Genomic DNA, 16,992 nt, shown 5'->3' with positions numbered 1-16,992 from the left:
GCCCTAGGCTATGAACAATAAAGTTTACATGACATATTTGTAATGTGTTACTTTCAAGCCCTGGAACAAAGCAACACAATCAGAAATATTGCAATCACTATCCTGTTTATTGTCCTATATCAGATGCTATTTTGAGTCGCACCACTCAGCAACAATGAAACAATTACAAGAGATGCTGTCTAATTTCTGCATTTCATTTCTCCATGGACAGGAATCCAAATACCATTCCTTGTTTTCATGCCCATTCCAGCTTTCACACATACATTTGTTCCAGCCTACTACTGCTGTCTTATAGATAGCAAAATCAACATTCTCATTGCTGTCGCAGTCAGTTCGCATTCCCACATCTGCAGCCGCTGAAAGCCTGGCTGTGTGCACCATTTGCAACTGGGGTAAACTTCCATAAAAGTAATAATAGGCTCAAATCCACGTCTTCTCCAGATGTTTGGCTGCAAAATCAGCAGTTGGCTTCACTACTTCATAAAACTTCCTCTCATAAGGTTTTCTCCAGAATTTGAAAAATGTATTTCTTGCACTGGAAAGAAGTTATTGGCCATGTTGGATAGCTCTGGGACATGAAGCCAAAAATGTTTTTTTCCCCTAAACTCTGATACTTTCGCCCTACTGTTGTTAGTTTACCTGTGATTTGGCATGTTCATACTCTTCTGTCCCACGTGGAACATTCCGTAGAGAAGTGAGGTAGTCAAAGGTGATAACTGCTGTCTGTAATACAATCCAGAAACAAAATTATAAACAACATATCAACCCCCCCTAGTGATCCTCATTTTTTATGATAAAGGATTTGACATCTGACCTCTCAATTCAACTATCAATTGTTCAGATATCTATCTAAAATCATATTCAAGTTGCCAAGCTCCATGTGTATCCTAATTCATATACTTACTTACCTTTCTATCAAAACATTTGGTAGTGAGGTTCTGTTAATGACAAGCTTTCAAAGTGAAGTTTGGCCCAAAATATATTGAGGAAGCAAACATAAAAACTGAAAAAATAATGATCCCAATAAAATAGCCTTTCTTGGATATGGATATCTGTTTTCCTTTATATTTCAAGCAAACAAAATTTGAAACATGAAGTAATAAAAAAGATTTATCCATTGTTTGAGAGGGCTTCTTTAGCAAAGGAAAAAAATTCAGGAAAAATAACCTGGCCACTCTGATGTTCACTAACAGAGACACATACACAAGTCTGAAGCATGAAGCGGACTTCAGCATAAAAGTAAACAGACTTAAGTTGGGTTTTCTTGTTTTCTTGTTACTTACTTCACAATTGGTGACATCAGTCTTATTGTCTTCGTGGTTTATTTATTTATTTATTTATTGTGTCAGAAGTGAACCGAGGGTACAAATCGTTACAAGTTATGATGTAACTTGGTTTGCCATGTAAAGCCCTGAATGCTGCCCTGGAGATGGACCTCTCCAAGATTCTCACACAGTACATTGGTGGCATGGGACCTCAGTATTTGAAGGATCACCTACGCAAATGAAGTCTTACTAGTGGGACACAGAGGAATGACTTTCCAGTAGATCTCCTGTGTGAGGATCTTGGAAAGGTCCTTCTCCACTGTGGCACTCTGGTTATGCAATACTGTCTTCTTGAAGGCTCATTTAGCACCTATTTCATTCTGGTGCCAAGGTAAAACTTAGCATTTTATTAAATCTGACAAGGCAGACCTCTTTCATCTAAATGTGTACACATTTATGGTTTTAAACATTTAAAGTTTATTTACATTATGGAATCATTTAATATGTTTTTAGAATGTTTGAATCGTTTTAAGGCTTTGCAAATCAAATCATTTAAACTGATTTTACTGTGAATCAGCCAGAAATCTTTTAATAGGAAAAGATATAAATATTTGAAGAAGATGGTAACAACATACAAAGAGAGGAGCAGGAAAACATGGTTCTAAATCACTGCTTCTTAAACTGTGGGTCTCAACCCCAAATGGGGTCTCCTTAGCTCAATATTGACATCATGAAAAAATGGCAACAGTAAAAGGTTTTAGACTGTTATACAAATTTGATAGCAACAGCATGCAGTGTTTGCAGTGGACTCTACAGAAATTGCTTCAACTGTATTTCATAAAAAGGAAAATCATCCTGTTTAGCAAATGCTGATTTATTATACTAGCCACCACATATTTTGTGGCCTCAAATGTTAGACCTGTTTCTGGGTACATTTGACCTGCTGATTCCAAAAATGTCCAATCTAGTTTTTGAGATGCTGAATTCATGCCATATAGCAGTCTTTATCTGCTCACCCACAGAAAACTGTATCTAAGAAGCTAGAGCCAATGCAGTCTATCAAATACAATTTTCTGAATCAGCACCCCAAATAACCTCAGGAACAGGCCTAAAAACAAAGATACACACAAAAAACATTTATCAGTAAATGTTTTATTCTTACACCTATTGTATATACCCATATATCGAGTCATGTAAAGGTTTATCAGGCAGCGAGTTGAAAAGGTTTAAGAACTCCTGCTCTAAATGATATTATAGAAAAAAGAAAATGTTTTCAAGATGTAATGTATTGTTTATATACTGATGTGACGCACTGAATTTTTGTCATTTATTATGAGTCCCCCTAGGTAAAGAAAGGAAAAGGTTTCCTCTGACGTTAAGTCCAGTTGTGTCCGACTCTGGGGGTTGGTGCTCATCTCCATTTCTAAGCCAAAGAGCTGGCGTTGTCTGTAGACACCTCCAAGGTCATGCGGCTGGCATGACTACATGGAATGCCGTTACCTTCCCTCCAGAGCAGTACCTATTGATCTACTCACATTTGCATGTTTTTCAAACTGCTAGGTTGGCAGAAGCTGGAGCTAACAGTGGGCACTCACTCCGCTCCCCAGATTCGAACCTGGGACCTTTCAGTCTGCAAGTTCATCAGCTCAGCGCTGTAACACACTGAGCCACCGGGGGGTCTCCTTGAGTCCCCCTAGGGGTGAAAAAAGCAGTATAGAAATGCAATAAATAGAATAAATAAGATTTTGCCCTCCTAACTGGATTGTTTCAGTGTTTAGACCCTGTAGGATCAAGTAGTCATTATCCTATATGGATAATATTCCAACATAAGATTATTTATCAGAAGCAGAAGGGTAGCAGGTGATTTTTTTCCCCTATGAAAATGCAGAGATGAAGAGAAAATATATTTGTTGAATTTCTGGCAGCTATTAAATGCCCAAAGTCTTTGTCAGAGAACAAAAAGTGTCACCCCTAAATCTGAACTGATTTTCCAACAAATCCTACAGTGCAGGAAATTTAAATCATGGATTCTCAAAGACCAATTCCCACTGTAAGCTAGAAAGACTCAAATCACAACCTGTTAATAAAGGGGGCCTGTAGAGAAACATTTTTTAAATTCAGCTCATCTGGACCCCAAGCACACACAAACTGCCAGGTTGAAACTTACTGTGGCAACGGCTCTGCCAACTCGAACAACTCCAAAGTCATTGGGATCCAGATGCTTGTTGCTGTACAGATAGAAACCAGTGGTGGTGGCAGCTGCTACTGTGGCAAGTGATGCAAGTTTTAAAGCCCTTCTGGCCATAGCAGCCAACACTGCAGAGAAATAAAATAGGAGTCATTACTGGAGAAGAAATGTGTGAAAGTGGGTGATATTCTAAAATGATTCTGCAATGCATCTCATCAGGGGAAAATGGAATTTGAAAATGTTTAAAATAGGGAATGAATGACCTGCAACACAAAGGCCACAAATGGTTCAAAAAGCAGAAACCCATGAATGGAGATCCTTTTGTTTCCAGATGTTTTTAGCATTAATTTCTTATCAGTCCCAGCCAGCATGGCCAATGCTAACAGATGATGAGATGGAGTGCAAAAGTATCTGGCATACTAAAGGTCCCAGCTCATGGCACAAAATCTGGCCTGCTCATCTACTTACATCTGTGTAAAATCATCACGACTAATCCTAACCAAATAGATTACAAAGTAAAATCTATACTAGAAATAGAAGGGATACTGCATAGCAGAGCTTTCCAAGCATTTCATATTGAGACATGCATCATTTTATGACACAGTAATTCAGTTTTACTAGCAAACCAGAGGGAAAACTAGCCCCTTAGAAGAAAAATGGACACATACATAAATTATAATAACGAAATGTATGGGGGCACAACATATCTCATGAAGAACTTTGATTTATATTTTTAAAAATATATAATTTACTGGTTATTCCACATCAACTCAGAGGTTTCTCACTACATTTGCATGACACACCTACAAAATGCAGTAGATACACTAATGTGCTGCAACATATTGTTTGGAAAGGACTGCTATATAACCAGCCATATACTGTCAGAAAGAGCTTGGGTGAGTTGCATTTTTTTTTGTCTTCCACTCCCAGAATCATCTGACTGGAAATGCTACCTGGAAGCAATAGTCCAAAAGAGTAATTTTCCCCCAGGCTCTGCTTACTATACACCCTCAAAGGACACTTTTTCAGGATTCTACCAGTCATTAATCCACCAGAACTGTGGTGTTTGCTGAGACAATGGGAATGGAGAAGAAACACGGCTACTGTATGGGAGAAGCTGTGGGAAAGCAGGAACCTATATGTGGAATCATTTAGAACCAGTGGAATGCTGTCATACTTTCGTGACCCAGCTTGTTGTACTGTATACTAAAAATGTAGGGCATATCCCCTTACGCAAGCATAGAAAAGTACAACCATTAGCATATCTGGGAGTTGCTTTGGTGAAGAACTCCCAAAGGCCTATGAATCATAGAATAGTGAACAGTAGAGTTGGAAGAGACCTCATGGGCCATCCAGTCCAACCCCCTGCCAAGAAGCAGGAAATCGCATTCAAAGCACCCCCGACAGATGACCATCCAGCCTCTGCTTAAAAGCCTCCAAAGAAGGAGCCTCCACCACAGTCCGGGGCAGAGAGTTCCACTATGTGTACTCAGCTAGAAGTTTTTCTTTTTCTTTCCTCTCTTTTTTTGGTTTTTGAAATCCATTCAAGATAAAGCATGTCCTCTCGCCAACACATATGAGCATTTTATGGGGAAATCAAGTCAAGAACCCCATATTTTCCCCACAATGTTGGCTTTAGCTAAGTTATAGTGTCCAGGAAGGTTACTTTTGGAAAAGCTCTTTTTTGGAATGACTACCAGAATCTTTTGGTCAGAAGCACTCAATGTCACGTGAAGGAAGAGATTATTTTAAAAAGGAGCTTCTCCATGTTCTTATCACGGGGTCAATGCTTTGCCTGCAAAAGTGTAAAGGTTTCCAGTTAAAATGACCTTTACCTGCATAAAAATACCGACGGACACTATGTTGTGCAGTAGACAGGTACCTCCCAGGACTAGCAATATTTTTTTCACAGCCACAGAACAATTCAGTATTTGTATCCATTGGCTACAATGCTTTTTTCATGGAAAGTCACTAGGAATCAGTAGTAAATTGTCCTTACAAGCCGGCACTAGTCCATGGGCCATCACTTGGGAGTGCACAATATTGGGTTAGAAAAGGCATGGGCAAACTTCGGCCTTCCAGGTGTTTTGGACTTCAACTCCCAGAAATCCTAGCCAGATTACCAGCTGTTACGAATTGTGGGAGTTGAAGTCCTAAACACCTGTAGGGCTGAAGTTTGCCCATGTCTGAGAAGGACTGACATCTACGTCACTTACGCGATATATATGTGTGTGTGTGTGTGTGTGTGTGTGTGTGTGTGTATAGCCTAAATCAGAGCAAAAAAGGATTCTCATAAAATTTGCATATGCACATTTATATATTGATTTTGGAATAATTTCTCTGATTTTAAGAGAAATACAATAATCCCATTATAGTGCTAAGACATATCGGTACATATGGAGGAATGTTGTACACAAGACAAACTCTATAGTCCACATGGTAATAATACCTTTATTAGTGCACACAATTCTCTCACTTAATATGGCTCTTTATCTTTCAATCAGACTTTAAACTGAAGTTGAGTATCCCTTCAGAGAGAACAATATTATCATATCCATGACCATTGGTCATGACAGGTGGATTTTTTTTTTTTGTAAGTTGAAGTCAAAAACCTCTGGAAAGGCTAAGCCCTCAAACAGTAGAAGCCTTCAAAAGGGGAGTTTATAAAAAATATCAAGAAAAAAAGAAGTTAGAATGAATGCGTCAGAGCTTTACTGTAAAGCACCAGTGTATTACTGGCATGTAAATGAGTTGATGTAATATTACTGGGAGGAATCATAAACACCCATCAGCCACGAAATAGGTTTCTAAAGCCAGAAGTCCTGGTGAATTCAGTTGACCTTACAGTCACAAAAGTTGCTTAGGATCCCAGTACATATATCTGCACCCCATTATGGGACTCTTAGGGGTCAATAAGTTTGTTCTTCTGTATCCTGGAACAACTGCCTTCCTCCTTGAATCACTAGATGCCCATAATTCTTCCAACCCCACTTTCCACAATGTTACATGTGCAGTTATTTGGACTCAATTAACTCCTATACATCTAGCAATAATACTTCAGACACAGTCATGATTGTGAAATTTATCTGCAGCTTATATTGTGTAATGATAGAGAAAAGAAATAGCAGAGATCCTTCCTGCAAAGACGTACGGGTGATTAAACTATTACCATATCTTTTTAATTGAACATAAGTAGAGCCATTTATAACAGATCAGACTAAAGGCCTATCTAGTCCCATAGTAACCAACCAGCTTATGATAAGTCTGCACACATGACATGATTGCAATAGCAGCCTTCTCATGCTCTCAAAAAATTACCAATGAGAAACCTTATGTCTCTGATAAATGTATATTCTATTGCATTTCCAATACCGTATGATCCTTCTCTGAGCACGGAAATTATTCTTTAATCGGAGGGAGGATGCAGATAGGTGCAACTAATGCTTTACATAAAGAGTGTAGAAAAGTTATCCTTTAGGCTTTTCCAGTTTTTGAGAGAAATAATTCAGAAAGTGTCTCTTCCAAATTCTATTTCTACATGCATCTTCTAAAGTATAATTAAGTCTTGCCCAAGCTATTCCCACAATTTCTGGGATGGCACACCCAGATCCAGAAGACTGGTTAACAGAAAAACAAAAGATATTTTTCATGTCAGTCTTTAAATTTAAAGAAGCCAAAACTATAGATGTTGGAAGTGTTCTGATGTAGTGAACTCTAATAATGAAAGCTTGTGCTACCAAAACTACAGTCCTATAGAGATCTATAAGAAATAAAATCGATTGATGTGGCTTGCATGTGTTTCTGTGCCTTCAGGTCACCTGAGAACTTATAAATTTCATAGGGTTTTCTTAGGCGAGGAATACACTCCGAGGTGGTTTGCCATTGCTTTCCTCTGAAATACAGCCCACAGCAATACAGCAGACACTCAATTAACCAGAACTTTCAAGCAACTGGCAAACCCCCCCAAAATTTAATGCAAATTGGATTCACAAAGCTGTTTTTATAATACAAGTATAATATAAGTTTGTCTTTATTTGTCTTAATTTGCTTTTAATTACTGTATTTCAATGTTAATATGTCAACACAGAATGTATGGTATGGTATGGTATAGTATGAAATATAGTATTTGCTTGGTGTGTTTGTAATAGCAATTACCACATTAACCTGGCATCCACCAATCCCTATGGGTGCCGGTTAACTGAGAGTCTACTATATAGCCTACAGCACCTGGTATTTATTAGCAATCTTCCACCCGACAACTAACCGAGATCAGGGAGGATTTGGTGCATTTAGAGCAGTGGTGTCAAACTTGTGGCCCTCCAAGTATTTTGGACTTCAGTTCCCAGAATTCCTGGCCACTGGACAAGCTGGTTAGGGCTTCTGGGAGTTGGAGTCCAAAACATCTGGAGGGCACAAGTTTGACATCTCTGCTATAGAGTATTTAGGTACAGTAGAGTCTCACTTATCCAACATAAATGGGCCGGCAGAACGTTGGATAAGCGAATATGTTGGATAATAAGGAGAGATTAAGAAAAAGCCTATTAAACATCAAAATAGGTTATGATTTTACAAATGAAACACCAAAACATCATGTTAGACAACAAATTTGGCAGAAAAAGTAGTTCAATATGCAGTAATGCTATGTAGTAATTACTGTATTTATGAATTTAGCACCAAAATATCACGATATATTGAAAACATTGACTACAAAAATGCGTTGGATAATCCAGAACGTTGGATAAGTGAGACTCTACTGTATATCCTATTTATTTGGGAGAAGATTTGAGCAGGGCATCTGACAGCCAGGAATCTTTGAGATGCCTCATCCACAGGATCAAGGCCAGATTGGTGGTAAATAAAAATAATAACAACAAAACTCTACAGAGTTCAATGGAATTTCTAAGTGGACATGAGAGAATTGTGCTGGGAATCTGGGCATTTTGCCAATTCCCAGCGCAATCCTATCATGTTGCTCTTAAAACTTTTGTTATTCAAGACTGTTTCCAATTAATACCATAGCACTCTCTGATTTCATCTCAGCTTTGGGTGCAAACCCATTTTGTTTATTGTGGGTCAATGAGATCTTGAAATAGCTTTCCAGTTCATGCATGAAAACAAGTTTGAGAGAAAAACTGTTAAAATTACTCTGCCTTGTGCATTTAATATCAAGAATGCCAATATAATAATTATCTGAGAAGAATGGATGGAACATTGAATGCTAAGAACATTTTTTTTCAGTCATGAATCTCTTTCTGCTAAAAGAACAATCATCTGGAATTGACTTCACGTTTGTTATGACAAAACTGTTTTAAAGTGGCTTTCATTTTTGTTAAATTCAGTAGCCATTTAAACATCGTAATCTGTTTAACAATGTTTTAATATCATAACTTATTTTCAGTGTATCTGTGGGCCACGAAGTGGAGTCCATGACATGCGAGTGTGGAGAAGAACAAACCACAGACCACCTACTACAATGCAGTCTGAGCCTTGCCACATGCACAATGGAGGCCCTTCTTATAGCAACACCTGAGGCACTCCAAGTGGACAGCTACTAGTCAAAGGACATGTAGTATAATGTCAAGTTTTTTTAAAAACTTTTGTGTTTTCAAATACATTACAACTTGTACCGTTGGTACGATTCTGACATGATAAATATATATTGCTATTATTATTTTAATATTTTCACTTATTTGTTGTTTTTTCCATATAATTTTATTGCAAATATATGAGAAATGAACTGCCGTTGGCTCTAAGAGCTTCCTCCTCTCGATCCCACCCCCTTCTCAAGTGCGGTTGGTAGGGGCGAGGGAGAGGGACTTCTCATTGTGGCCCTTCGGCTTTGGAACACCCTCCCCAGAGAAATTAGGTTAGCCCCCACACTCCAATGTTTTTGGAAAAACCTGAAAACATGGCTCTTCAAGCAGGCCTTCGAATAAGGTTAAACATCAGTGAAAACTTAAGGACCAAGCAAATTCGTTTGACTCTGCCACTTTATGTCCTATTGGATGGCCTATTTTAATCTACAGCTTTTGCTGCATTTTATTGAGTATTTTATTCAAATTAGTAGGGGTTTTATATGCTGTTTTTATCTATTTTATGTTAATTGACATTGTTTATGTATTATTTATTTCCGATATTTCTGCCCCGCCCTTCTCCCCAAGGGGACTCAGGGTGGCTTACACAACTGGCAGGATCACTACCAGTACATCATAATAAAATAAGAATTAAAACAGTTAAAAATAGTTAAATAACATAATAATATACAATATATAAAAGATTTAACACAGTGGAGCACAGAGTATTTGTGCCAATCATCCATCAGACCTTGTGCAAGAGCCTTAATCTGATCCATGTCGACGCTAACTGAGTTCATTCATTAAACGCTTGCGCGCGTAGCCAGGTTTTCAGCTTCTTTCTGAACCCCAGAAGGGATGGAGCCTGTCGGATGTCACTAGGGAAAGAGTTCCACAGCCGAGGAGCCACCACCGAGAAGGCCCTGTCTCTCGTCCCCACCAGCAGCGCTTGTGAGGCAGGTGGGATCAAGAGCAGGGCCTCCCCGGATGATCTTAAGGTTCTCATGGGCTCATAAAGATATGTTCGGACAGGTAAGTTGGACCAGGACCGTTTAGGGCTTTGTAGTTATTTTATAACTGTTATATATTTTACTGTACCTTGTGTATACTGCTGCACCACTATGTTTTTGTGTCTTTTGGGAGATGGTGGCATCTTCTTCCATGAAGATTCCAATCAGCTGTCTTTGGACCCAATCTGCATCTTCGTGCCTTTTAGGGATGCGCCCACACTATGGAGTTAATGCAGTTTGACACTGCTTTAACTTCCAAGGCTCAAGGCTATGGAATCCTGGGGATTGTGGTTTGTTGGGGAACTTTTGTCTTCAACTCCCACAATTCCTAACAGGGCTTCTGGGAGCTGTAGTAGGCTGTTAGGAATTGTTGAAGTCCAAAACACCTGGAGGGCTTAGTTTGCCCATGCCTGATCTACACTGTAGAATTAATGCAGTTTGAAACCTCTTTCACTGTCATGCCTCTAAATGCTAGGGAATCCTGGGAGTGGTAGTTCTACAAGGCCTTGACCTGTCTCTGCCACAAAGTCCATAGTGTGGACGCATCCCTTTTTAGGTAGATCAGCCTTTTGGCAGGAAGATGCAGATTGGCTCCAAAGACAGCTGGTTGGAATCTTCATGGAAGGTGGTCTTTAAAAAAGAAATTGGTCGTGGAAGGAAACCAGATTATAATATCTAGGAAGGAAGATTATATATGTATGTATATATCCTCAATGACTTGTATAAGAGGGTTTTAATCCCTTCCACGAGAGGAGTCTTTGGAATAGAAATATTCCGTCTCCCTAAGTCCTTCCCTTTAGGAGCATTTGCAGCCTCTCCCGCGCCCTCTTCCTTCTCCATTCTCTCTCTCTCTCTCTCTCTCTCTCTCTCTCCGCTTGGTCCGCCTCACTTACCGGCTCCCCGGGCACCGCGGCAGTTTTATTTGGCGGAATGGAACAGCCTGTCTCCCCCTCCTCCAGGCACGTAGGACGGACCTCCTCCCGCAAGGGATGCCGGGGCTTGTAGTTTTCCCGCGGATCAAGGGCTTAGAGTCTGCAAGGACAGTGGGTTCGAAAGAACTACAGCCGCGGCTCCCTGGAACTTCCAATTGGCGAAAACGGGGAGGACCAGACCCCGACTCCTTGTCCCTCCTGCACTAAATTCCTCCTTTGACGAGGCAACAAGGCGTGGGTTGTGGAAGTGCGGGGAAGGAACAGGACGAACCGCTTCTGCACTCAACCTTATATTATTTCACTAGCTTATCTACCAGTTGTTGTCCTGGTATGCATTTTCTTTGTGGCTCTTTCTTTCCTGGGTTGCCGTGAGTTGTCCGGGCGGTATGGCCACGTTCCAGAAGCATTCTCTCCTGGCGTTTCGCCTGCATCTGTGGCAGGCATCCTCAGAGGTTGTTGAGCTCTGTTGGAAACTAGGCAAGTGGGGTTGATCTATCTGTGGAATGTCCAGGGTGGGAGAAATAACTCTTTGCCTGTTTGAGGCAGGTGTGAATGTTGCAATTGGCCACCTTGATTAGCATCAAATGGCCTTGCAGCTTCAAGGTCTGGCTGCTTCCTGCCTGAGGGAATCCGTTGTTGGGAGGTGTTAAGGTAAAGGTTTTCCCCTGGCATTAAAGTCTAGACTATATAATAATATAACATATTGAAGTGAAATAGTGAAGAGCAGAGACATCACACTGGCAACAAAGGTCCATATAGTTAAAACAATGGTATTCCCCATAATAACCTATGGATGTGAGAGCTGGACCATAAAGAAGGCTGAGCGAAGGAAGAGAGATGCTTTTGAACTTTGGTGTTGGAGGAAAATCCTGAGAGTGCCTTGGACCACAAGAAGATCCAACCAGTCCATCCTCCAGGAAATAATTCCCGGCTGCTCACTGGAGGGAAGGATACTAGAGGCAAAGATGAAGTATTTTGGCCACATCATGAGAAGACAGGAAAGCTTGGAGAAGACAAAGATGCTGGGGAAAATGGAAGGAAAGGGGAAGAGAGGCCGACCAAGGGCAAGATGGATGGACGGTATCCTTGAAGTGACTGGCTTGACCTTGAAGGAACTGGCAACGGTGACGGCCGACAGGAAGCTCTGGTATGGACTGGTCCATGAGGTCACGAAGAGTCGGAAACGACTGAATGAATAAACAACAACATAATATATTGTATATACATATAATATTGATAGTAATATTATAATGTAATACAATATAATACTAGTAATAATATTATATTATATATTACATGTAATATTACTATTAATATAGTGGTATACTACAATATAGTAACATATAATTGTAATATTGTGCTATGCTAATAATATAATATATTGTATGTACATATAATTTGTAAGCTGCTCAGGGTGAGAAGGGCGGGATATAAATGTAGTAAATAAATAGCAAATAATTGTGTCCGACTCTGGGAGTTGATGCTCATCCATTTCTAAGCCAAAGAGCCGGCGTTGTCTGTAGACACCTCCAAGATCATGTGCCTGGCATGACTGCATGGAACGCCATTACCTTCCCACCAAAGCGGTACTTATTGATCTCACATTTGCATGTTTTCAAACTGCTAGGTTGGCAGAAGCTGGGGCTAACAGCAGGAGCTCACACCCCTCCTTGGATTCGAATCATCGACCTTTTGGTCAGCAAGTTCAACAGCTCAGTGGTTTAATTCTCCTTGGGAGGTGTTAGCTGTTACTGATTGTGTCGTTGTGTCTGGAATTCCTGTTTTCTGTGTGTTGTTCTTTATTTGCTGTCCTGATTTTAGAGTTTTTTTTAATACTGGTAGCCAGATTTTGTTCATTTTCAGGGTTTCTTCCCTTTCTGTTGAAATTATCCACATGCTTGTGGATTTCAATGGCTTCTCTGTGTAGTCTGGCATGGTGGTGGTTAGAGTGGTACGGCATGGTACCGTATACTATGCAGCTGTGGGCAAGTCTACATAGGGACCACCAAACGCAGCATTGCCCAAACAAGGAACATGAAAGGCACTCCAGACTAACCCAACCAGAGAAGTCAGCCACAGTAAAGAACTTGATGAACCAGCCTTGACAGAGCATATTATTTGAGAGCACAGAAATGCTGGACCACTGGAAGTTGTAGTTTGGTGGCACTAGCACTCTTGGGCAGAAAAGGCTAAATACCAGGTATGGGCAAACCTCGGCCTTCCAGGTGTTTTGAATTTCAATTCCCAGAAATCCCAGCCAGCTTACTGGCTGTTAGGAATTGTGGAAGTTGAAGTCCAAAACACCTGAAGGACCAAAGTTTGTCTATGCCTGCTAAAAACCCTGTAGATAGAACTACAAACTCTAGGATTCCATAGCATTGAGCCATGACAGTTAAGGTGGTGGCAAACGGCATTATTTCTACAATGCAGATGAACCCAATGTCTTAAGAATAATTTCATCCTTTTAGAATATAGGAAAAACCTACACGGATGGCATCATGGAAAAAGTCCATGACTATCTATGGAACATTGTAGGGCAGTGGTTCCCAGCCTTCCTAATGCCACAGACCCTTAATAAAGTTCCTCATATTGTGGTGACCCCCAACCATAAAATTATTTTCGTTATTACTTCAAACCTGTAATTTTGCTATTGTTATGAATCGTAATGTAAATATCTGATATGTAGGATGTATTTTCATTCACTGGACCAAATTTAGCACAAATACCTGATACACCCAAATTTGAATACTGGTGGGTTCGGGGGGGGGGGGGGGGGTTGGGTTGATTTTGTCATTTGGGAGTTGCAGTTGCTGGGATTTATAGTTAACGTACAATCAAAGAGCATTCTGAACTCCACCAACAATGGAATTGAACCAAACTTGGCACACAAAACTCCTATGACTAACAGAAAATACTGGAAGTGTTTGGTGGGCACTAATCTTGAGTTTTGAGTTGTAATTCACCTACATCCATAGAGCACTGTGGACTCAAACAATGATAGATCTGGACCAAACTTGGCACGAATACTCAATATGCCGAAATGTGAACACTGGTGGAGTTTGGGGAAATCAGACGACATTTGAGAGTTGTAGTTGCTGGGATTTATAGTTCACCTACAATCAAAGAGCCCCTTGAACCCCACCAACGATAGAATTACCAACAGAAAATACTGGAGGGATTTGGGAGGAATTGGCAATGATTCAGGGGAGATGTAATTCACCTACCTCCAGAAAGCACTGTGAATATGGTTTTTTTTTCTGATGGTCTTCAGCGACTCCCCCAGGGGTCCCGACCCCCAAGTTGAGAAACGCTGTTGTAGGGTCATATCTAGACTCCTGGAATGGTGGGTATAATTCTATGATATCCTGCCCATTATACACAATGAATCTGTGATGTAAAAAGATTCAAGTCGCAAAGACACAATATTTTGGCCATTGAGCTCCATTAGCCAAACTGCCAGCATAGTGTAGTGGTTTGAGTGTTGGACTATGACTCTGGAGACCAAAATTTGAATTCTTGCTCAGCCACTGAAATCCAATGGGTGACTTTGGGCAAGTCACACTCTCACTCCAAAAGAAATAATGACAAACTACTTCGGAATAAATCTTGCAACAAAAAACCCCCAGTGATTTTAGGGTCACCATAAATCGGAAATGGCTTGAAGTTATATAACAACAAATCTTTCACACATAAAACTTGTGACCCTGATTAGTTTCTCTCATAAACCACATCGTATTCAAAACCTGTATCAGCATCAACATTCTCAATAAACTGGGATATTTCCAAAATCTCTGACACCACTGTCAATAATCAAGGATAAATGGGCTCGTTAGGAACAATGGAAGTGTTGATGACAAGAGAAAACATTTGCAGGTGTGAAAGCCAAAGCTTCCTGTGCAGCTGGCTTCTAACTCAGGCCTCCCTATCTCTAGAAAGAAAAATAATGACAAACATCGCCATTCCAGGAAGATAGAGCTGATTTCTTTTCTAAAGCCACACTGGTGTAATTATGATAATGATAAACAGATTCTGAAAAAGTTTAAATATATTCTCTAGGAGAAAAGCCACAAAAAAGAGAATTTTACTGTGCCATAACATTGTCAATGGAGATGCACCAGTTCTAGGGCACTAATAAGCTTGTTTTGTATATCCCTGCCTTGGGAAAAGGTTCACGGTCCAGTTTCCTAGTGAAAAGAGAGTACTGGAAAGTTATGCAAATTTTTACAACTTGTTTATTTGTAAGCAATTACACTTAATGGAGTATGTAACCACACAGAGATCTGCATTCTTATACCTTCTTGTTAACAGCCATCTTCTACAGGGTACCCCAAAAGTTGCCATAAATAGGAAACGTGAGAAATTGGCCTAATTGTGCCTTTGTGTACAAAATATTTATTACAAAATTTTACAAAGTGTAAAAATATTAAAAACATTAAATATGAGTTTGCTTATTTTAATATGTATTGAGATTTTTGTGACACCCACTATAAATTCTTCAATCTTGTCCTGCAATGGATAGGAGATCTCTTCCTTACAGCTCCCAGTAATGTCCAGCAATTGCTAAACCCAGTGGTTTTGGGAGAGTGCCATTCTGCTTTAAAACAAGGTGAGTTCTCTGTGTGCACCCTGTTTACATAGAAAATGTGAAAAGTTTGCCACTGCCCTGCCACCAACAAGTGATGAATATAGTGGCCGCCACCAAAACAAACAGAATTATAGAATTATAGAGTTGGAAGTGAACACATGGGCCATCTAGTCCAACCTCCTGCCATGCAGGAAAATCACAATCGAAGCACCCTTGACAGATAGCCATCCAGCCTCTATTTAAAAGCCTCCAAGGAAGGAGCGTCCACCATACTCTGGGGCGGAGTATTCCACTGCTGAACAGCTCTTAAAGTCAGGAGGAAGTTCTTAATGTTCAGGTGGAATCTCTTTCCTGTAATTTGAACACATTGTTCTGAGCCCGAGAACCTATAATTCCAGTTTGCTATTAAATCTTAAACATGGTTGGCCTTGACTCCTAATCCACTTTTTAATTACTGGATTGCAAGTCTTGACTGAAAAGAAGGACTACCAATATCAGTTGTATTGATTCAAATAGTTGATTCTTCTGGCTCCTTACTAAAAACAAAATCTAAATCTGATATTGCAGCTCCTAAGTTTCTATGATGTAAGTAGCATATATAGTTAGCGTTGCCCAGGTGTCGGAGAGGCCACTGCCCAGCCCCCTGCTTTCTCCTTTCTCCAGTCCTTAGAGGGCTTACTTCACAATGTCTCCAATGCAACACGCTGGGAACAGTGGGACTCTCTTTGTAGCTCTTCCTTTCCTTCCTCCATTTCCCTCATACACCTTCTCCTTTCTTTTCTACATTCTTCCCTTGCTTTCATTTATATACCTTTTCCTCCTTTCTTTTTCTTCCCCTTTTCTTCCTTCCTTCCATCCCTCCCTCCCTCATACACATGTCACCTAGCAGCAGCCAATCTGCTCCACTTCCCTTTCTTTCCCAGTAACATCATAGTGGTCCACTTAACCCAGCAACAGGTAATACATTACCTGGCCACAATCAATCCATTCCTTTTCTTCCCCTCAGCTATGGGCCCAAAGGGAGTGGTTCTTTTAGTTCAAACCCCTCAATTATTTTAAGTTAGATAATGAGAGATATGTTGGCCATGTTTCATCTAAATCCATCAAACCATGTAGGAGCCTTTGTCGAAGGCTTGATTTGCTGCATGACCCATTTGTTTATCTTTTTAGCTGCCCCATCATATTTATAGAACTCTTCATCATGACATTTCAATAAATTTTCCTCTACAGGCCAATAGATACTCCACCATAGACATTAAAAGAGCTGCAAGGCCAAGAACAAGCCATGAGAGTAAATACAAAGATCCACCCAGAGGAAAAGTGTTCTTACCATTCCTCAAGGAAACCACTGACCGCACAGGGAAGCTGGCGAAGAAACACAACCTACAAACTATCTACAGACCCACTAAGAAAATCCAACAAATGTTATCTTCAGCAAA

General features: G+C 40.2%; 1 protein-coding gene across 3 annotated transcripts in view; it reads right to left on the bottom strand.

Moving 5' to 3' along the window:
* adck1 (aarF domain containing kinase 1) overlaps nt 1-11,299 on the bottom strand; it is a 169,438-nt gene extending 158,139 nt beyond the window's left edge. Inside the window, exons 1-3 of one of the 3 annotated variants that reach the window (XM_062968365.1) lie at nt 10,930-11,299; nt 3,433-3,581; nt 640-723 (exon numbers count right to left, since the gene is read on the bottom strand). In XM_062968365.1, coding sequence (XP_062824435.1) covers nt 640-723; nt 3,433-3,570 — 222 coding nt within the window. In that variant the 5' untranslated portion in view covers nt 3,571-3,581; nt 10,930-11,299. The remainder of the gene's footprint in view (nt 1-639; nt 724-3,432; nt 3,582-10,929) is intronic. The other 2 variants (XM_062968366.1, XM_003214365.4) reach the window with 2 other exon arrangements.
* Nucleotides 11,300-16,992: the final 5,693 nt, after the last annotated feature.

The sequence above is a fragment of the Anolis carolinensis genome, chromosome 1, assembly GCF_035594765.1.
Source record: "Anolis carolinensis isolate JA03-04 chromosome 1, rAnoCar3.1.pri, whole genome shotgun sequence".
Classification (NCBI taxonomy): Eukaryota; Metazoa; Chordata; class Lepidosauria; order Squamata; family Dactyloidae; genus Anolis; species Anolis carolinensis.
This window is presented reverse-complemented; position numbering and strand designations above follow the sequence as displayed.